Source organism: Saccopteryx bilineata, chromosome 1, assembly GCF_036850765.1.
Source record: "Saccopteryx bilineata isolate mSacBil1 chromosome 1, mSacBil1_pri_phased_curated, whole genome shotgun sequence".
Classification (NCBI taxonomy): Eukaryota; Metazoa; Chordata; class Mammalia; order Chiroptera; family Emballonuridae; genus Saccopteryx; species Saccopteryx bilineata.
Window position 1 is genome coordinate 144,563,865 of NC_089490.1, and position 21,995 is coordinate 144,585,859.

The 21,995-nt window shown below is 48.0% G+C and overlaps 1 protein-coding gene across 1 annotated transcript in view; it reads right to left on the reverse strand.

Moving 5' to 3' along the window:
- CACNA1A (calcium voltage-gated channel subunit alpha1 A) overlaps positions 1–21,995 on the reverse strand; it is a 356,581-nt gene that overhangs the window by 66,775 nt on the left and 267,811 nt on the right. The window contains exons 14-21 of the mRNA XM_066272007.1: positions 20,033–20,145; positions 18,546–18,658; positions 18,288–18,419; positions 17,899–17,971; positions 16,067–16,184; positions 15,859–15,926; positions 12,147–12,253; positions 8,832–9,647 (exon numbers count right to left, since the gene is read on the reverse strand). Coding sequence (XP_066128104.1) covers positions 8,832–9,647; positions 12,147–12,253; positions 15,859–15,926; positions 16,067–16,184; positions 17,899–17,971; positions 18,288–18,419; positions 18,546–18,658; positions 20,033–20,145 — 1,540 coding nt within the window. The remainder of the gene's footprint in view (positions 1–8,831; positions 9,648–12,146; positions 12,254–15,858; positions 15,927–16,066; positions 16,185–17,898; positions 17,972–18,287; positions 18,420–18,545; positions 18,659–20,032; positions 20,146–21,995) is intronic.

The following is a 21,995-nucleotide window of genomic DNA, read 5'->3' on the forward strand; positions in this document are numbered from 1 at the left end:
GAGTCCTTGCTGTGTGCCAGATTTTATACATTATCAATACATCTAATTATCAAAATAGCCATGGGAAGTGGGTTTTCTCTTACAGATGAGGAAGCCAAGGCCCAGAGACAGCAGGGTTGCTTCTCCTGGAAGGGTCTTGTCTAATACCACACAGCCCGTTGGTGGCAGACCAGCTTGGAGACCAGACAACATGGCTCCAGCATCCATACTGCTAATCCATATCTGCATTGTAGCTCTTACAAAGAGGTCTGAGATTTCCCAGAGGCGGAGTCCACAGCTGGTGGGTGTGGTAATCTTTAGAATTATTGTAACGGCCAAGAGTGTGGGCCAACCTCTGTTCTATCTCAGCTCATTAACTTCTTGAACAATCTTATCAGGCGGGACCATGACTGCTCCCATTACACAGATGAGGAAACTGAGGCCTAGAGAAGCTTTCATACTAGAAAATGGTCCTGTTAAGTTGTTGCCATCACATATACTCACTCAAGAGATCAGAGCAAGCAAAAGACAGTATTCAGGTTGTACCTATTCATTTAATGCCCAGATTAGATGCAGTGGCAGGAATAGAAGCCCCTGGACAGCATAGGTCTGGTTCCCCAGGCCCAATCCAGAAGCCTAAATCTATCCAATACTTTTTTTAAAAACTTAAGTGAGAGGCCCTGGCCGGTTGGCTCAGCGGTAGAGCGTCGGCCTGGCATGCGGGGGACCCGGGTTCAATTCCCGGCCAGGGCTCATAGGAGAGGCGCCCATTTGCTTCTCCACCCCCCCTTCCTTCCTCTCTGTCTCTCTCTTCCCCTCCCGCAGCCAAGGCTCCATTGGAGCAAAGATGGCCCGGGCGCTGGGGATGGCTCCTTGGCCTCTGCCCCAGGCGCTGGAGTGGCTCTGGTGGTGGCAGAGCGACGCCCCGGAGGGGCAGAGCATCGCCCCCTGGCGGGCAGAGCTTGCCCCTGGTGGGCGTGCCGGGTGGATCCCGGTCTGGCGCATGCGGGAGTCTGTCTGACTGTCTCTCCCGTTTCCAGCTTCAGAAAAATACGGAAAAAAAAAAAAAAAAAAAAAAACTTAAGTGAGAGGAGAGGAAATAGACTCCAGTATATGCCCCAACTGGGGCCCACCCAGTGACCTCCATCTGGGGCCAATGCTCTGCCCATCTAGGGCCAATGTTTGCAACTGAGCTATTTTTAGCTCCTGAGGTGGAGGTTCCCCAAAGCCATACTCAGCACCCAGGGCCAACACACTCGTATCAATCGAGCCACGGCTGCTGGAGGAGAAGAGAGGTGGGAGGGGGAGAAGGGGGAGAAGCAGATGGTTGCTTCTCCTGTGTGCCCTGACTGGGAATCAAACTCAGGACTTCCACATGCTGGGTTGATGCTCTACCACTGAGACAATTGGTCAGGGCCTCAACACTTAAAAATAAAAAGAGCTGGCCTTCCTGGAGGGCTCCCCACAGGCTAAGCCACGGGCACCATCTTCCTCGTTTTGTTTTTTTTTTAATTTTAATTTGCAAAAGGCTATAGTAGTGTTTAGTAAGCAGAGGAGGGACAAGTTATTTTATTTTCAGACTTGTCTTCCTGAAGCCGAACAGGAAGAAAGGAAGGCCCAGGAGACCCTCTTACTTCTCTAGCATGTGGGCAGGTCACAAACTGATACTTTGGAAGACAGACTGACCTGGTTTAAGTCTCAGCAATGCCACTTACCAGCTCTGTGATCCTCTGCAGTTTGATTAACCTCTCTGAGCCTCAGGTCCCTCATTTTTACATTGGGAATAATGGTAGGAGAACCTTCCTTATAACTTGGAGATGAAAGCAAAGACCTTGGTGCTGATTTACTCTGTAGCCAGCAGTGAGTTAGCTTGTTTCTCACGCATAACATGGGTGTGGGAAAGTCACTAAGTTACTGTGAGAAATAAACATGTGAATGAATTGAGGATTAGTGGATTCCTCCCATGCAGTGGAATTAGAACTTGCTTGGGACCAGTGACCCTTTGTTCCTTCCAGTTTCTCCTTTTTTACTAAGAATGCCTATCTTGTGCCTGTCTCAACATTATATTTTGGAAACGGACAATTTGTTTTCTAGTCTCCAGGTTCACAGATGGAGGGGGATTTTGTCACCAATGGGTCATGCTCAGAGCCTCACTCATTCCCTGCTTAGTTGATGAGATCTGGGATTTTTGAGCTGATGCTGTAATAGATGAAGACTTTTGGGGATTCTGGGATGGGGAGAATGCCTTTTGCACATGGGATGGATGTGAATTTTGGGGTGAAGTTAGAGGCTGGACTGTAGTGAGTTGAATGGTGGCCCCTCAAAAAAAATTATGTTCATCTGGACCTGTGAACATGACCTTGTTTGGAAAAAAGGTCTTTGCAGATGTAATCAGGTTAGAATCATGAAATGAGATTGTCCTAGATTAGGGTGGGTCCCAAATCCAATGACAAGTGCCCTTAGAGGAGAAGAGACAAGGAGCAGACATGCAGGGTGCAGGCCCTGGGAAGTGAGGGGCAGAGATTGGAGTGATGTGCCCATCAGCCAAGGGGTGCCAGCTCCAAGCACTGTCAGCAGCTCTAGAAAACGAATACTGTGCCTTGGACAGTCAGTGTCAGCTGTAATGTGTGAATTAAGTGAAATAAATTTGAAACCAGTATTTTTCCATCTTGCACAACCCACAAATGGGTTCCTAATTCTAACCCACATCTGGTGCTTTTTTAGAAGTTGTCCATCAGATGAAAATCTGGCTGGAAATATTCCCTCATTTATATATATATATATATATATATGTATATGTATGTGTATATATATATATATATATACACACACACACACACACACACACACACACACACACACACACACACATTTAAAAATAGATATCCCTATCGAAAAGCAGGCTGAGTTAAGTTATCCTTTCAAAGACAATCTAAGCCTTTGGCCGCTGTCCAGAGAGGCTGTACCAGATAATACAGCAGTTGAGACCACACTGAACATTCTGCTAGAGGGTCAGGCCCATGTATGGGACGGAGAGGAGACCTGGCCTGTTTCATTTTGTTTTTACTTCCTCTGTTGGCTCTGTGTGTCGTGGAGGTTTAACAAGCTCAGCCGGCAGCAGCCTAATATCAATTTCCAAGAGGTCTCATTTCTAACTCTCTCCAAGGAGAACTTAAAAGGGGCAGAGAACTCTGAGGTCAGGTCCCTTCCCCCTCCCTCTTGGGGGTTTGTCATCATCTGCCCTGAATAGGCAGCTGGTTGCATAATGCCTGCCCTGCAACGTGTCCTCTGCCAGCTAATCACTTCAGCATCCCTCTGCCAAGGGCTGTGGACACCTTGCTTGGGGCACACTCAGGCCCCTAGACTCAGAGGATGGTCCTATTTCCAGGTGTCTGCATTGTCCCAAGGAGCTACATGTATCAACTTATTTAATCCTCTCAACAACCGCTGTTAGAGGTAGCATTAGGATCAGGCCCATTTTAGAGATGAGGAAACAGGCCCAGACAGGAAAAGGCATTTGCCCAATATTATTTAGCTGGGAAAGGGCTGAGCTGGATTCCAGTTTTATAGATTTCAAGGTACAATGCCACTCAGTGAGGAAAATGGAGTGATAGATAACTTGGAATAAATGAAGTGGGGTTGCTGAAGGGGCTGGCTAAAGCCCAGTGGCGGTGCTGTAAGGATCAGGGTATTAAAGGATGAAGCACCCCCTACTTTCTCATGCAGGATAAACTGTGAGACTCAGAAGTCCAGCATCTTGTGTCTGCTCCTTTTGGGCAGTGGGTTGTCACGGTGATGAGAGCAGGTGGAGCTAAGATGCAGAGCCGAGATGTTAATTCTGGGGGACATACGTCTTAGCAGAGTCCCCTGTGCTCCTTCAGATCTAGCGGAGTCCCTCCATTGCCTGGCTACTGGTGGGGGGTGGACACGCTGTGATCTAGGCTTTTTAAAAAAAAATTTTTTTTTTTTGTATCTTTCTGAAGTTGGAAACGGGGAGGCAGTCAGACAGACTCTCACCTGCATGTGCCCACCGGGGGGGGGCATTGCTCTGTCGCAACCAGAGCCATTCTAGTGCCTGAGGCAGAGGCCATGAAGCCATCCTCAGCACCTGGGCCAACTTTGCTCCAATGGAGCCTTGGCTGCAGGAGGGGAAGAGAGAGACAGAGAGGAAGGAGAGGGGGAGGGGTAGAGAAGCAGATGGGCACTTCTGTGTGCCCTGGCTGGAATCAAACCCGGGACTCCTGCACGCCAGGCTGACGCTCTACCACTGAGCCAACTGGCCAGGGCCTGATCTAGGCTTTTACTGGCCATCAGGGAAAGCTCCATTGGACTTTGGTTGCCATGGGGTGCCAGTGGGCTCAGCTTCCTGGTGTGGGGGCCCTGAGTCCAGAGGTTAGTGAATCATAAAAAGTAGAATGTGATTCTACTCACTTTCACTGGGATGAACCAGTGAGAGCTTCAGGAGAGGGGACATTTAAAGCTGGGGAACCTGGAAAGGAAGTGAAGAAAAAATTGGGGAAACAGAGAAAACAGAAAAAATCAATCATATATATTATCAATAGTTTGGAGAATAAAAAAAGTGTATCTGGGAAAAGGCCGAAAGAATGACAAGAGGAAAAGGGCAGGTGCAGACAGACCTCTTAGGCAGGACCCTGGGCATTGCTGCAACATATGGGGGGAGTGGGTTGACAGTTGTTCAGGTGGGAAAAGACATGGTGGTTATGATTATAATTACACAAAAATAAACCCTGTGTTTCATGTACTCACAACTGTAAACCTACTTTTGCCTACCCTGTAGAACTGAAATGTCTTTTCACTGTTTTATATTCTTAAATAAAGTTTTAACTTTGTCATTCTTAATTTTTCTTAAAGCAGATGAATGGCTCAATCTTGGATTTTTTTTCTCTAAAGTGCCTGAATCTTCATGAAGTTTTATTTCCAACGAGCATCAGAACCTTTTTTACCAGCCAAATGAACAACGCCTCTCTGGGCAGGGTGTTTGACATGTCTATTAATAAGGGCGTTAGCAGGCCCTTCTGGCTTAGGCTAGGAGATGACCAGCTGAGTACCTGGGTGTGGAAGTGGGAGGTTCCTCTGGAGAGGAAGGGGAAATTGGCCAGCTGTGAGATTCAAGATAGCTGGGTTATCACACTTCTGCTGGTAGCCAGTGGCCCTTAGGGAGGTCTCTTTGCCTCTCTGGGCCTCAGTTTCACCATCTGCAAAAAGGAGTTTGCGTGAACAATCCAAAGACTACAGATCTAAAGTTGTTTCTTAATGTTTCAGTAATAATAATAGTGGTAATAGCTAACATTTATTGAGTTAGCTATTGAGTGTTTACTACTACTAAGAAGTTAACATCTATTGGGTGTTTAATAATAATAGTATTCATATGAATAATACTTAACATTTATTGAACACTTATTATAGAAGACAGGCACAATTTAATGCATTTTATGTGTACTATCTCATTGGAACCTTATTCCTACTCTAGGAGGTAGGTACTGTACTTATCCCCACTTTGTAGATGAGGAAACAGAGGTCCAGGGAGGGGAGGTGACAACCTACAAGTCACGCAGCCAGGAAGTGAGGGGCAGGAGTGTGACAGCCAGCTCCAGAGTCCTGGCCCTTTGCCATCATGCTGTGTTGCCATTCTGTCCCTGTCATTCTGCCTCCTTCAATAATGGGAGTAGATATAATACCAAGGTGATATTTATAGTAATATTAGTAGTAGTCCTAATAATAGCAACAGTGATGCAATGGTCCTTAATTCTGCAGTCCTGTGCTAAATACTTTATTCCACCTAAAATTACTTCAGTGGCCTCCCATTGTCCCAAAAGGACTCAAGGCCCTGCTGATCGACCTATCAATGCCCCTTCAATTTCTTTGTTTCTCCTCACCCTCCAAACTGCAAACAGGCCTCCTTCTGGTCCTTTGAACATGCTGTTCTACATAGTTTAGAAAACTTTACTTCCTTCGCCAGTTGTTCCTTTTGAAAGTCTGTCACCTGTATGCCTGTTACCTGCAATTAGTTGATCGAATCCACAGCCCCGGCTTAGAATATAGTAGGCACTTAGTAAACACTGAAGGAATGAATAAATACACCTGTAAGAGAAAACCCTAGAGTAGGAATGACGTGGAACAATAATTTTCAGGGGGCTGTTATGGAGATAGGTGGAGACTTATTGATATAATGGGGGGGGGCTCACTGTGAGCATTTAGGAAGTGGGAAGCAGGCTCACTAATATCTTACCATGTGCAGGACAGTCGCACTTGGGGAAGAAATTAGCCTGTCCCCTTCATGACTTCATATCCCTTACACATGTGAAAAATTCTGCCTGTGGTGATTTGTGCCTTCAGTTTTAACCTAACTCTACTTTCTATATGATCATAAAGAAGTTTCACGTTTTAAATATACAGTGCATTTTCCCTGAATGCATCTATTGGACAAATTAAGGAAGACTAGACTCTATTTTATAAGAAACTTTACCCTGAGACAGAGCATCATAATGGACACTGGCCCGGACGCCCCCATCCTGGAACTTCTCCAGACTAGTGGCAATGCTCTCATGTCACGTGAGTTGTTGCATAGCCCTGCGTCAGCTGGCATTTGTACCTGCAGCATTCCTGGTGACTGCGCACAATTGCCTGCTTCAGAATCACGTCACTCTGTCCTCTAGAGCAGGGGTCCCCAAACTATGGCCCGCAGGCCGCATGCGGCCCCCTGAGGCCATTTATCCGGCCCCCGCCCCACTTCCGGAAGGGAGACCTCTTTCATTGGTGGTCAGTGAGAGGAGCACAGGATGCGGACGCCCCTGTGCATATGTGGCGGTGCCACAAAGCCAGGTGTCGCTCACGTACAGTACTACTTCCGGTGACGCGGAATGCACGCCTCACAGCTCCAGAAGCGCGTCATATCACTTGTTACGGCTAGCAGTGACAAATATGGAACTGGACATTGGCCATATCATTAGCCAAAAGCAGGCCCATAGTTCCCATTGAAATACTGGTCAGTTTGTTGATTTAAATTTACTTGTTCTTTATTTTAAATATTGTATTTGTTTTTTTACTTTAAAATAAGATATGTGCAGTGTGCATAGGGATTTGTTCATACTTTTTTTTTTTATAGTCCGGCCCTCCAACGGTCTAAGGGACAGTGAACTGGCCCCCTGTGTAAAAAGTTTGGGGCCCCTGCTCTAGAGTCTTATTACTTAGAGTGGTGCCCTGGACCAGCACCGGCTTCATCTGGGAGCTCTTTTTTTTTTTTTTTTTTAAATTATTTTATTTTATTTATTCATTTTTAGAGAGGAGAGAGAGACAGAGAGACAGAGAGAGAGGAGAGACAGAGAGAGAGAAGGGGGGAGGAGCTGGAAGCATCAACTCCCATATGTGCCTTGACCAGGCAAGCCCAGGGTTTCGAACCGGCGGCCTCAGCATTCCAGGTCGACGCTTTATCCACTGCGCCACCACAGGTCAGGCTTCATCTGGGAGCTCTTTAGAAATACATAACCCCGGGTTGCACCTGAAACCTACTGAAGTAGGATCTTCTTTTACCAAGATCCCTGGGATGGGCCCACACACCCGACTTTGAGAACTGCTGGCCTGCTGCATATGTCATGTAGCAGAACATCTTCAACACAACTTTAAAAAATCAAGCCCTGGCCAGATAGCTCAGTTGGCTGGAGCATCGTCCCAATACACAAAGGTTGTGGTGGGTTCGATCCCCAGTCAGGGCACATACAGGAACAGATTGATGTTTCTGTCTCTCTCTCCCTTCCCCTCTCTCTTAAAATCAATAAATAATTTTTAAAAACCAATATCTAAAAGAAGAGTAAGAGGACATTAATAAAAGACTAATGTCTGTTTCAACATGTAAGTTGTTGGGCTGCTAGGTGTAGAATCAGTGTAGGACCTTCTAAGGAGTGTTAGAAAATGTTATGAAAATGAGGCTGCTCTTTCCGACTGGGCAAAATGCAGTCTGGAAGATGCCTCCAAAAGCTGTCAGCCTCGCTTGTCCTTCAGTTATGAGGGCCCAGGCTGGCTCTTCTAATCCTCCCAGGAATAGTGTCAGGCAAAAAGATGGTTGGCTAGTCTGACCAGGTGATGGCTCAATGGATAGAGCATCAACCTGGGATACTGAGGACCCAGGTTTGAAACCCCAAGGTCGCCAGCTTGAGCAAGGTTTCAGTGGCTCAGCTGAAGCTGCCCAGTCAAGGCACATATAAGAAAGCAATCAATGAACAATTAAAGTGATGATGCAACAACTTGATGCTTCCCATCTCTCTCCCTTCCTGTCTGTTTCCTGCCTATCCTTCTGTCTCTCTCTCGCTAATAAAAAAAAAAAATGGCTGGCTCAATAACAGCTAAACATGAGCTCTTATGTGTCAGTTGCACATTCAGGCCATGCATTACCTTATTTAATTCCAGCAATGACTCATTATGTCATTTTAGATCCCACAATGCCATTTTACAAGTTGAGAATACTGAGGCTCAGAATTGTAGTCACTTGCCCAAGATTATACAGAAGCACATGGAAGAGCCGCATAACTCTGGGGCAGAGTTTTTGTGAAGTTTCCTTGAGACACAAGAGGGCGTACTGACCTGAGTAGTACTGCCTGCAGCCCCTGGGGTCAGATGGCCTGAGTTCAAGGCCATTTATTAGATTTGTGACCTTGGGCAAGTCACTCCGCCTCTAAGGTGCCCCAGTTGTGAACTGAGGTGATAACCATGGGATCTGTCTCCAAGGGTTACTGAGAAGACTGAATTGCTCAGGAGGGGGCCAGTATACAGCAGGTGACAGATTGTTGTTATTACTACTGGGATCATTGCCCAGATTTGAGGCGGCCTCCACTTACTTCCTCCTCCGGTGCCTGCGCTCCTTGTCCTCCCTCCGCATGTCCATGTCATACGTAGCTGGGACGCCATGCCGATGCCGCCGCCTCCGCTCGCCACCATCGGGACCCTCACCCTCGCCCTCTCCGCCCCGGGCCTGCCGGCTGCCCTCTCGGTGCCGGGATCTCCGCTCAGCCTTGTCCTCCGGGGCTTCTTCGCCTGGCCTGCAATGGGCACGGTGCCTGCGGGACTCTCCGTCAGCTCCGGTGCGTGGGGATCCGCTGTGGCTCTCCCGGCTGCCCCCTGGCCGGTGTGTGTGCCTCCGGTGGGTGTCCCCAGCCTTGGCTCGCTCGGCCTCGCCCTCGCCCTCCCAGAACCCTGGTGGCTCCAGGCTGCCCTCCCATGCGTGGTGGTCTGACTCTCGACCATAAGGCCCCTCCCGGCTCAGCTCAGCCTCCTGGCTGCCGGCCCAAGCCCGCCGGGCCTCTGGGCCTACAGAGCCGCTGGGGTCCCGGGCCCTGTCGTGGTAGCGTGCCTGTTTCCGGAGGAAATCCTCGGCCCGTTGCTGGCCCAGGCGCTGGTCCACTGTAGCCTCGGCCGCCCGGCTCTTATTGGTGTTATTGTTGCGGTTCTCCTGGGGATCGACCACCAGCGGCCGGTCCAGGTGGGTCTTCATGTCGGGCCGCAGGTGTCGGGCATAGGTCGCTTTCCAACGCTCGTCAGGGTCCATCTCGTTGTATAGGGCCTCCCGGCTGGCCAGCAGGTTCTGTTTGCGCATCTCGCTGGTCCGCTGCTCCCACACGGACCTGGCCTGCTTCTGGTTCTTCTGTTGCTCCTTCCTGCAAGAGAAGGGTGCATGGGTTAGAGCACTGCTAGGCACTGACCTGTATGGAACTCTTAGGCTTAGAGAAATCTCAACCCAGCTGGGTGTCTTGTCCTAGGTGGGTATGTTAGACCAGGTGGGCATCTCTACCAAGATGGGTGTCCCTTTAAAGAGCATTTTATGAATTTGACTCCAAAGGCAAGAGAAGTGAAGGCAAAAATTAATGAATGGGACTACATCAGACTAAGAAGTTTTTGCTCAGCAAGAGAAACTGATAACAAAATAAACAGACAGCCAACTAAATGGGAAATGATATTTTCAAACAACAGCTCAGATAAGGGCCTAATATCCAAAATATACAAAGAACTCGTAAAACTCAACAACAAACAAACAAACAGTCCAATAAAAAAATGGGAAGAGGACATGAACAGACACTTCTCCCAGGAAGAAATACAAATGGCCAACAGATATATGAAAAGATGCTCATCTTCATTAGTTATTAGAGAAATGCAAATCAAAACTGCAATGAGATACCACCTCACACCTGTTAAATTAGCTATTATTAACAAGACAGGTAATAGCAAATGTTGGAGAGGCTGTGGAGAAAAAGGAACCCTCATACACTGTTGGTGGGAATGTAAAGTAGTACAACCATTATGGAAGAAAGTATGGTGCTTCCTCAAAAAACTGAAAATAGAACTACCTTATGACCCAGCAATCCCTCTACTGGGTATATACCCCCAAAACTCAGAAACATTGATACATAAAGACACATGCAGCCCCACGTTCATTGCAGCATTGTTCACAGTGGCCAGGACATGGAAACAACCAAAAAGCCCATCAATAGACGACTGGATAAAGAAGATGTGGCACATATACACTATGGAATACTACTCAGCCATAAGAAATGATGACATCGGATCATTTACAGCAAAATGGTGGGATCTTGATAACATTATACGAAGTGAAATAAGTAAATCAGAAAAAAACAGGAACTGCATTATTCCATACGTAGGTGGGACATAAAAGTGAAACTAAGAGACATTGATAAGAGTGTGGTGGTTACAGGGGGAGGGGGGAGAGGGAGAGGGAAAGGGGGAGGGGGAGGGGCACAAAGAGAACTAGATAGAAGGTGACAGAGGACAATCTGACTTTGGGTGATGGGTATGCAACATAATTGAACAACAAGATAACCTGGACTTGTTATCTTTGAATATATGTATCCTGATTTATTGATGTCGCCCCATTAAAAAAATAAAATTATTAAAAAAAAAAAAAAAGATGGGTGTCCCTGTCCAGATGGGCATGTTGGCCCAAGAAGGATTCTTGGCCCAAGTGGGCATATCCACCCTGATGGGTCTTACCGTCCAGTTGGGCATCTTGGCCCAGTGTGCATCTCCACCCAGGTGGGAATCTCGGCCCAATTAGGCGTCTCAACCTGTGTGAAAAATTCTACCTGGCTGTATATCTCGGCCTTACAGGTATCTTGACCCAGGTGGGTCTCTCAGTCCAGATATACACTGTATATCTCCACCCAGCTGGACATTTTTGTTGATGGTGGTCTCAGCCTAGGTGGGTGTCCCAATTGTCCTCTTTATACTATAGCCCATGTGCAACCCACAAAGGCGCAATGAAGAATTCTGGTGTCAAGAAACATTCCTTTCATCAAGACACCTTAATTCTCACTACCTCTGATCCACCAGTGGAGCAAACTCTCTCCACTTTACCTTCATAACCTGTCTAGAATTCAGCTATATCCATCACCTATTCGACCACCACTCTGGCCCAGCCCTCACTATCTCTTTTGCATGGACCAGTGAAGTCATCTCCAACCAAGATTCCTGGTTCCTGCCCTCATCTCCAATCTGTTCCCCTGACAGAAGCCAGTGGGCGCCTGGGAGCACCTCAGTTAGATCCTGTCCTTCTCTCTGCTCAAGAACCCTCAATGGCTCCCACCTAACTCAGAGCAAAAAGTTTAAGTCCTTCCCACGGTTCAAAGGGTCCTACAAGATCTGCCCCTGTCACCTCCATACCCTCATCTCCTCCTACTCTTCCCCCTTGCTCACTGTACTCCAGTCACATTGGCACCCTAAACATACTGGGCATGTTCCTGCCTCAGAGCCTTTATATATGCTGTCCCTACCATATGGGGGGCAGAGAGTCAGGATGCTCTTCCCTCAGATCCCTTATGACTCCTCCTTCCTTCAGGCCTTGTCACTTTCTCAGTAAAGCCTTTCCACACAACTATATTTAAAAGTCAAAAATCTCTCTGCCCACCACTCTGGCCACACCCATTAGCACTTTGTTAATGCTGTCTCTCCAGCTACTGGAACAGTGCCTGGCACATTGTAAGTAGATGCTTATTAACTACTTTACTGTGCAAAAATGAGCGGGAGGGCAGACATACCTCTTCTTAAAGCTCAACCCTGTCAAGGACCACTTCTGCCCCATATCCTTGGCTGCAAGGGTATAGAGGCCAGGGGCCTAGAGAGCATGCCAGAGCTGGGGCACTTACACAGCTATGGACATGTTGGCCGCGGACAGAGGACTCACTTCTGCCACCTCCTTGGCCTTCTGGAGGGCAAGTTTCTGGTTGGCTGCTTCTTCTTCTTCTTGTTCATCCTAAAAGGCACAGAGGATCCCTTTTACAAACCTGAACTGGGCCTTGGGGCCTCACCTCTGACCCTGTTATCAACCAGGGAGACTCTGGAAATCTTTAAGGTTTGGCCTTGCTTGGTCTTGGCTTTGACCAGCCAGAGTCGAGGCCTGCCAACTGGATCAGATGCCCAGTGTCGGCTAAGTGTCCCGCCATCCCCTATATGTACAGGTTAGACACACAGCTCATTATCCACCCTATCTTAGCACACAGCCAGAAGAAAAAAAAAGAAAAAGATTCCCTTTCCTTTCCTCAGTGGACATTTTTCTGAACCATCTCAAGAAGCTGGAAATTTACTCAAAGATATTCCTCTCCAGGCCATTTAAACTCTTGGAACCAAGACTAAAAAAAACCCCCAAAACAAAACAAAACAACACTGACTAGCCCCCACGTGCAGAACACTGCGGCATTCCACAGCCCATCCCATGCACTGCCAACAGCCGCTAGGAGGAAAATGGGAGAGGAACTTATATTCTCAGCCGGTTAGGTTCAGAAAGGAGGAGGATGGGGGAAGATGTTTTAAAAATACATACAGAAAAAGATGTTTGGGGGCCTTAAATCCTTCTTCAGCCTTCATGCAGGGCCTGATTCATAAAACAGAAAAGCCAAAAAAGAAAAAGCAAAGAAAAAGCAACGAGAAAGAGATGGCCAGGGATGAACCCGCAGGAAGAAAAGTCGTGTGGTTGTAGGGTCCCTCTCCCCTGCTGGGATCTCTGGGGCAAGGCGCAACCTTACCACCTCAGACATGGTCAGATCAGGACACTCTTAGTCAGTGACAACCTGGAGGTCGGACCCAGCCAGATCCCCAGTTCTCACAAGGCCGCCTTTCTGCCTGGTACCACATATAGCATTTCTCAGAGCCTCACCTCTGGGCCACCCACCTCAGAAACACTGTAGATACAGACTTCCAGGCCCCCAGAGAACCTGCGTTCTCAACATGAGCACGCTCAAGTTTAAGCACCAGTGCATGTGGTTATACGCACAGATTCTAGACCCACTTGGATTCAAATCCCAGCTCCACCACTTACTACTATGTGACCTTGGGTAAATCACTTAACCTCTCTGTGCCTCATTATCTTCATCTCAAATTTCATCTCTCCCTGACTTGCTCGACTTCACTTTTTTCCTTGGCACTTATCACCACCTGACAAATTTGCTTCTTGTCTGTCTCTCACTCAAATAGCAGCCGCATGAAGGCAGGGACTGCTGTTTTGTTTATGGCTGCACCACTGGTTCCTAGACTTGGCCTTGCTCAATAAACGCTTTAGAATGAATGACAAAAGCTATAAAATGGGGCTCTGAGAAGATGCTTTCTGGGGTTTCTGTGAGGATTAAATGAGCTAAAACATACCAGAGGCTTGAGGGGTGCCTGCTACATATTAAATGCCTATATGTGTGTGAAATAAATGAAGAATGTGGGTCCGGAGGACTGCGCATACCTCATAGGTGATGAGGGACAAGCTGGCTTCTCCCCCTCCCCTTTTCCCGCCCTCCTGGTGTCCCCTCTCTCCAGTGACTTGGATGAGCTCATGGCTGGATCAGCTCTCAGAGTAGCCATGCCAGCCAGCTCCACGGTGCCCAGGCCATGGCCGTGTGTTTGGGGTGGTGGAGACTTCCGTTTCCTTCCCAGTTGGAGCTGGGCCTGGGAAACTCTCCCTCCTGCCAGGGTCAGCAGATGGAGGGTTGGCAACGTCTGTTCAGTTCGGTTCAGTTCCTGAACACCTTGGAGCCCTGGGGCTGTGAAGCTGGGGGGGGGGGGGAGCCCAGGCCCGCTCCTCATGGGCTGGGAAGAAGTCTGTACACGTTCTCTTAATATGTTAAGGCCGCTGGGAGAAGTTTAGGGCAGACCACTAGCTCTTAATATGCTTTTGTTCCCAACTTCTTCCCTCCCCAAATGGCAAAAAGGTGCTCAGCTTGCCTGGCGCAGTGTACAATCACTCGCAGCGGCCCTGCTCGTGGGCGAGCCTAGGGATGTGTGCTGCGTCACTGAGAGCACCGAGGCCTCCTCTGCGCCTAAGGAGTGGACCTCACTCCCAGGGAGTCCAAGGCTCTCCACAGGGGGCCTCCGCACCAGGTTTGCCCAGTTAATTCATTATCACTGACCATGAATAGACCACAGTTCTCCTCACATGGATGGTTCTCACTTCCCCAACCCCCAAATTCTTTTGACCTCATTTCCTCTGCTCTTCTTTCTTTTCTGACCCTTTTTTTTTTTTTTTAATTTTTTGACAGAAACAGAGAGGGACAGATAGGGACAGACCGACAGGAAGGAAGAGAGATGAGAAGCATCAATTCTTCATTGCAGCACCTTAGTTGTTCATTGATTGCTTTCTTATATGTGCCTTGACCAGGAGGGGGGGGGGCTACAGCAGAGTAAGTGACCCCTTGCTCAAGCTACCAACCTTTGAGCTCAAGCCAGTGACCATGGGGTCATGTCTATGATCCCACGCTTAAGCCAGCGACACCATGCTTAAGCTGGTAAGCCTGTGCTTAAGCCAGATGAGCCCATGCTCAAGACGGCGACCTCGGGCTTCTGAACCTGGGTTCTCTGCATCCCAGTCTGATGCTCTAGCCACTGCGCCACTGCCTGGTCCAGCTCTTTTCTGACCTTTGAGGGGTCACATCTCTGCTTTTTCAGTTCCTAGCTATGTGGCTAGGTCACTTAACCTTTCTGGGTTGAAGCTTCCTCATCTGTGAAATGGGGAGAACAGTAATTCCCTATCTGTTATGTTTGCTAGTGCCCAGCATAAAAGGGCAATTATATTTCCTATGCTTCTTATTATTTTTATCATTACCTGCCTAGCTAGGGCTCAAAGGAAAGTAGCAGGGTATGTGAGTCAAGAACTTGGGCTCTGGATCTTACCAGCTCTAGGTTCAAATCCCAGCCTTCCCTTTACTGGCTCTACAAAATGAGAACTCTGGGTCTGGGGCCTGGCCCATGCCCAGTGATTAACAAAGGCTCCTTTTATTGAGCATTTAATGTGTACCCAAAACTGTGCCGAGCACCTGACATGCATAGTGTGATGCTATAAACAGTAGCTCTTATCATGCTAGCGGAGGCCAGTGACTTTTTTCCTGAGCCTCAATTTCCCCTTATGCAAAAGGGCAATAACAGTAATGCCTGACACCATGAATATCAGAATTCTTCATTGCAACCAATCAGCAGTGAGGTCCAGCCAGCTCCCAAGCTCATGGGAGTGGACATTAAGCTTCAGGACCCTGTATAGGTTATTCTCCATCTGTCCAGTCCTTTTAGATCTAGAGTAGGAACAGTGCCTGTGAGCCTGGGCGCTGCACTATTCCTTGGAGGTCCCTAGACACTGCCCTCTGCCTATTCATGGTACTAGGTGGAGTTTGCTATCTGTTTCCTGCAACCCAGGTGCCTTACCTTATCCCACCTCCTCTGCTGTAGAATCCACTTTGACTAGGGACAATCTAAGTGGGGAGGAGGCACAGTGCATCCAAGGCAATAGCTCTGACCCTGTCCCCATCCCCGCATGCTTAGCATGGTCCTGATCTGCCATGAGCAGGAGGTAACTTTGCCAGAGAAACATTCTCCCACCAACTGCACCTTGGTGAGCTCCTGGGCGTTGGCCAAATTATCCACCGCGATGGCCAAGAATACATTCAGGAGAGTGTCTGAGGACGCCAGAGTCAGGGAAAGCATTGCCAGGAAAGCAGGACCCTGGGTATCTGGGTCTCCTGATCCCCTCCTCGTGCCCCTCATCCAGGCATGTATGAGGCCCAGGTGTGTCCCCACATCCCCCCTTGGAGGATACAGTTCCCAAAGAGCGTCAGCACAATGAAGTAGATGGAGAACACCATGCCGCCTTGCACGCCGCCCTGAGATTTGATGCCATCGTACATGACCTCGTTCCAGTCCTCACCTGTCAGGATCTGAAAGGGAGGGAGAAACACACAGCCAACCCCCTCTCAGCCACGGGCTCTCGGCGACGCAGCTGTGGGACCCGAACCTGCCTGTCCCTGCAGGGTGGGGCTCTAAGCCCAGCTTCTAGGAAAAGGGGATCCTGGAGGAGTCATGAAACTCTGTAACTGTCTTCCCTGATGTGATTAAAGGGATTTGCTAGGCACTAAGTCATGCCCTCTAAATTCCTATGTTCAAGCTCTAAGCCTTCATGTGATGATTTGGAAATGGTAGGTAACTAAGTTAGATGAGGTCATGATGATGGGGCCCTTATGATAGGATTAGTGCCTTTGTTAAGAAGAAATACCACAGCTTGGGCACGCTCTCTCTGTGTCTCTTACTCTCTTTCCCCCTTGTGAGGACATATTGAGAAGGCCAGAAAAAGAGTCCTCACCAGAACCACCCTTGTGAACACTCTGAGCATGACTTTCAGCCTCCAGAACTGTGAAAAATAAATTTCTGTTGTTTAAAGTGACATCTTCACTGGTCCTTTGGTTGCTATGCCTGGAGCAGGGCAGGTGCTGGTAACCAGAGAAGGCTCTGCCTGCAGGTGCCGGCGCACAGAAATTGAGCTTACAGAAAGACTGAGAGGACACGTGTGCCATGTCCACATGCTCGTTAAGAAAATTCCACCCTCCTCCTTCATAATATTTCCACGAGGATCGAGGACATGTGAAAGAACTCCAGAAACGCTAATCTGCACAACGGTTTCTCTGCCTTGGCACTGCTGACATTGGGGGTGGGTCGTTCTCTGGGGTGGGCTGTTGAGCAGCAGCCCTGGCTTCCTCCCACTAGATGTCAGCAGTACCCACCACTGCAGTTGTGATAACCCAGAATGTTTCTAGACACTTTCAAGTGGCCTTGGCGGACAGAATGGCTCTTGGGCCAGAAGCCCTGTGCTGCGGCTCTCTGGGTGGTGATTACTACTATTGAATCATTAGTGTGAGAGGTCAGAACTTTGCTTCATGGGTGGTCTTCTTTCTAAACCCCATCTTGGGGGTCTCATTTAGAAATCATCCCCTCAGAAGAAGGGGGCAGTGAAGTCCCATTTGCCATACACTGTCCTCCAAAGAGACAGAATCCACTAGAAAGGCTCTGGGGGTCCCAGCTGGGCCGGTCCCAACCACCAGGTCACATGCCCACATGGGTGCAGTCACTGGTTTGGGAGACCACCCAGGGCCAGTGTCTTTGCTCTGGAATACAGGAGTGGGGTGTCTTGCAACCCTGGAAAGGATGGGTGTAGTAGCTGTCTTTTATTTTCTGTATTCTGATGCTTGGACATCTGGGTCCTCGCTTACCCTGGCGAGGTACACCACCCAGTAAACAGTCAGGGCTAGCTAAATCCTAGAGACAGTGGACAACTTGCCCACGAGCATACTTTTCAAATAGCAATTGACAAATCCAGGGCCCACACCTGAACCATCCCCTCTATCACTCAAGGCCAGCCTTTTCTGCCTGAATTACCCCAGGGCCAGGGTCCAGACAACACAGGACAGCATCTACGCCCCAGAGCCTGCTGAAATTATTTAAAGTAGCCAATTCTAAACCTGCTCACCCTGCCTCCTCCACTCCTTCTCGTGGAAACTCCAACAAAGGCTCCTGTCCACATTCTCTTGCCCTCTGCCTCCTGACCCTGGTGTTTTCTTGTGTGGCCCTGTGTGGTGTGGGGCTGGGTGAAGGTCGTACCTGGAACACTGTCATTATTGCTGCTGGGAAAGTGTCAAAGTTGGTAGGAGGAGTCCCTTCATCGAAATTAAACCTGCGGGGAGAACGCAGACATTTCCTGTTGGCCCTGCCCCAGGCGGTTGTGAGGGTGTGTTCAGCATCCTGTGTCCAGGGCATCATCTCCAGGGCATATCTCCAGCGTCTCTTTCCCCCAGAAGGACACGTGAGTGGTACCCAGGGCCCTGCCTATCTCGGGGAGTGCACAGGGCATCCAGGTCACAAGCAGGGTAGACAGCATGATGAAGGTGGGCCTGCGTCTCTGAAGGCACCGAGTTTGGCGTGTGGGGGCTGGAAGGGTCTCTGGGCTGGACCCCAGGGAAGCGGGAGTCGGAGAAGCTGTGAGCACTTACTGGCCGCCAAAGAGCTGCATTCCTAAAAGTGCAAAGACAACGATGAACAGGAAGAGGAGGAACAACAGGCTGATGATGGATTTCATGGAGTTGAGAAGAGAGACGACCAGATTCCTGAGAGACGCCCAGTACCTGCCGGAAGAGGTGTGGGGGCTCAGGCTGGACCAGGATGCAGCAGCTGAGCAGCCCTCCCAACATGGTGGGCATCCACCCCTCCTGGCCCCCCCCCATGCCCGTGCCCCTCCCACAAAGACTTACTTTGTGACTTTGAAAATTCGCAATAACCTGAGGGCTCGTAACACACTGATTCCAAAGGATGTGCCAGGTTTTATGACAGCCCAGATGACCTCAAAGATGCTCCCGATGATAACCTAGAAACAGGACCTGCTCTCGTGTCCAGAGTTCTTACAAATACGCCCTGGGCCTGAACCTTGCAGGAACCCAACCCAACTCCCACCCTCAGATGCAAGGCAGGTGAGGGTCTCAGACCCCTCTCATCCCTTCTTTATTTATATTTATTAAGAGCTGATGAGAGCAATGAGTTCTTGAAACACATAATTACGAAGTGAGTGCCCATGCAACTATCAACTACGTGAGAAACAGGACATGTCAGCACACTGGAAGCCTCTGGGAACCCCCTAGACATAACCACCATCCTGAATTTCGTAATAACCGTTTCCTCGATTTAAAAAGAGTTGAGGTGAAATTCACATAACATAAAATTAACCATTTTAAGTGCACGATTCAGAGGCAACATTCATTTGCAATGTTGTGCAAGCATCACCTCTGTCTAGTTCCAGAACATTTCTATCCCTACCAAAGGAGAGCCTGTCCTCATGAACAAACAGTAACTCTCCATCCCCCCGCCCCTAGTCCCGGCAACCACTGATCTGCTTTCTGTCTCTGTGGACTTGCCTGTTCTGGACATTTCGTATAAATGGAATTAATCAATACGTCACCTTTTTTGACCACCTTTTTTCGTTTATCATAACGTTTTTGAGGTCTTTGCCTTTAAAAAAAATGTTTATTTTATTGATTTTAGAGAGAAAGGTATGGTGAGAGGAAGAGAGAGACAGGAACATCGATCTGTTCCTGTATGTGCCCTGACTGGGGATCGAACCGGCAACCTCTGCGCTTTGGGACAATGTTCTAACCAACTGAGCCATCTAGCCAGGGCAAGCTCTTTGCCTTTTAAAACTATTCAAGTATCATCTTGAAGCAATTCAGCTTAGTGTTGTCCACCTGAACTTTGATGAGCAGATGGCACACGTGGCAGGGACTGCTCTGTCAGTGTCTGCCTCCCTTTGTGCAATACTGGACAGCCGACAGGTACAGCCATGTGGGCTGCCTTTCCCTGCTCGGAGAATTCTATTACATGGCCACCAGTTATCCATTCTACTGAAAAGGTATATTTGGGTCATTTGGTTTGGGACTATTATAAGCAAGGCAGCTCAGGACATTCTTGTATGTGTCTCCTGGGCATCCGTGAGAGTTTCTCTAGGGCGGCATAGCCAGGTCAAGCCCGCTTTCAAAAGAGAGCCCACACATCTGCCCTCCCTCTGGCAGGGGCCGACAGTGCTAGGAGCCTATAACCAGTGTTTGAGATGGTCCTCTCATATCTATTGCATTTGGCTGAGTCTCACACACCCAGGGTGACCCTGTTTCTCTCTTTCCAGTGTCCCTAGATATCAGCTGTACTCAGCAAGGGCTGGAGAAACGAATCCCTTAGAAACCAGGGCACTTACCCCACAGTCAAAGCAGTTGAAGGAGGAGTGAAAATAAGGCCGTGTCCCAAGCCCGTACATTTTTATAAACATTTCGGACATAAAGAGTCCTAAGAAAATGAATTCTGCATAGTCTACAAGGGAGATAGGGAGAAACAGAGGGAAGGTTAGTCTTGCTGAGGGGGCTACCAGGTCAAGTGGGAAAACCAGTAGGTCTTCATCTTGTATTTGTTGTTCTGGTTCGCTGAGAAGGACTGAATGTAGATTATTGCCTAGGTTTTGTGTTGAGCAGTGGGTGACTGGGAGCTTATTGTATTTTAAACACGAGTTAACAAAGAAACAAATGTACTGGCTAACTAGCAAAATAAGAATGTCACAGTGTTATAATCTAAGAATTAGGATAAATCTACTTTAAAAAAATTTTATTTTCATTGATTTTAGCCAGAGAGAGAGAGAGAGAGAGAGAGAGAGAGAGAGAGAGAGAGGAATGTACCCTGACTCCCGTATGTACCCTGACTGGGGACTGAACCAGCAACCTCTGTGCTTTGGAATGATGTTCTAACCAACCAAGCTATCTGACCAGGGCTAATTAATTCACTTTACGTCCATGAACTCCAAAGGAAAAATAGAAATAGAAATCGTAATGCTGTCCTGATTTTAAGTCCCTTGTGTTAGACATTTAGTTGGAGCATCACAGGGAACCAATCTAAGGCAATTTTTCTCCCAACTTGGAAAACCTATCTGATGTCTCCTGGAACTCCTGTCTTGCTGATATAGAAAAGTCTTGAGCAAGACAAAACCTTTTGTTCTTGCGTGAGAAAGCATAATGGTGCAAATGCCTTTGGGAGACAGAACACACGAATTTTTTTTTTTTTTTTGCACCGGCAAAGAAATGTCTAATATTAGGTCTTTTTCTGAGAGGGCTTCTTAGGGGGGCAGGAAGATGAAAATTCAGGAAGGGCATGGGTACTCACCTAAAGGATGGAAAGGAGAGGTAACGAGAGCTTCTAAGGGGAAGAAAGCACATGGAAAGGGAAGACAGAGGCCTCACACTTCTGAGAATTTCAACTTGGGTCACACAGCTAATTGTTTGACAGTCAAGGGTATTTGTTTTTTCATTCTTTTAAGAGATGGTCTGAGCCAACTGTCAAAGTCCTGCCCACTCCTTCTTATCAAAACATTCCCTTAGTTTCCAGGACCCCAGGGAGCTCCTAGTGTCTGAGGGAAACTCTAGGATCTCCAGGACCAAAATATCAGAGAGCGGAATCTGTCTATAACATCTGGCGCATCCCAAGAACCACCAGAAGCCGGGAAGGACTTGAGAGTTTCCAAGATGCTTATTTCCATGGAAACATGATAGCTGGCGATGCACAGTACCGGAGAGAACTGTCTGTGGTATTGGTGGGTCTGGAAGAAACTTCTGGGCCATTGAAATACAGATGAGGAATTTGAGACTCAGAGAAACTACTATATTTCATTGATTCTGAGACATACATTTTTGTTCACATTCTGACATTTCTGAAATTGGGGCATATGTTAAAATTAGTATGTCCTAGTTTAAACAGCAGCATTAGTTTCTTTCTTGGTGGTGCAAAAAATAAAAGACTGCCTTATAATTGAAGAGGTCTTCAATGAATAGATATGTTAATGGCTTGCCCAAAGTCACAGGGCAATTCAGAGGCAGGCATTGAAAACCCAGGTTATTTGGTGGCCAGGGCAGGGATCTACCATCAGACATAGCTTGGAGTCTGAGTTCAAATTTCAACTTCATAATGAACTAGCTGTGTGACCCTGAGCAAGTTACTTAATGTCTCTGTGTCTCAGTTTTCTCAACTGGGGATAATTAAAGAAACTTTACAGACATAGAGGCCTAGGACAGAAAGTTATATCCCTCTCTTCCTGAACCAGGACAAACAGAGCAAGGTGATTAGTGGAAGGAATATGGGAGATTAAAAATAGACTATCAGAGGAGGTTAAGACTAGA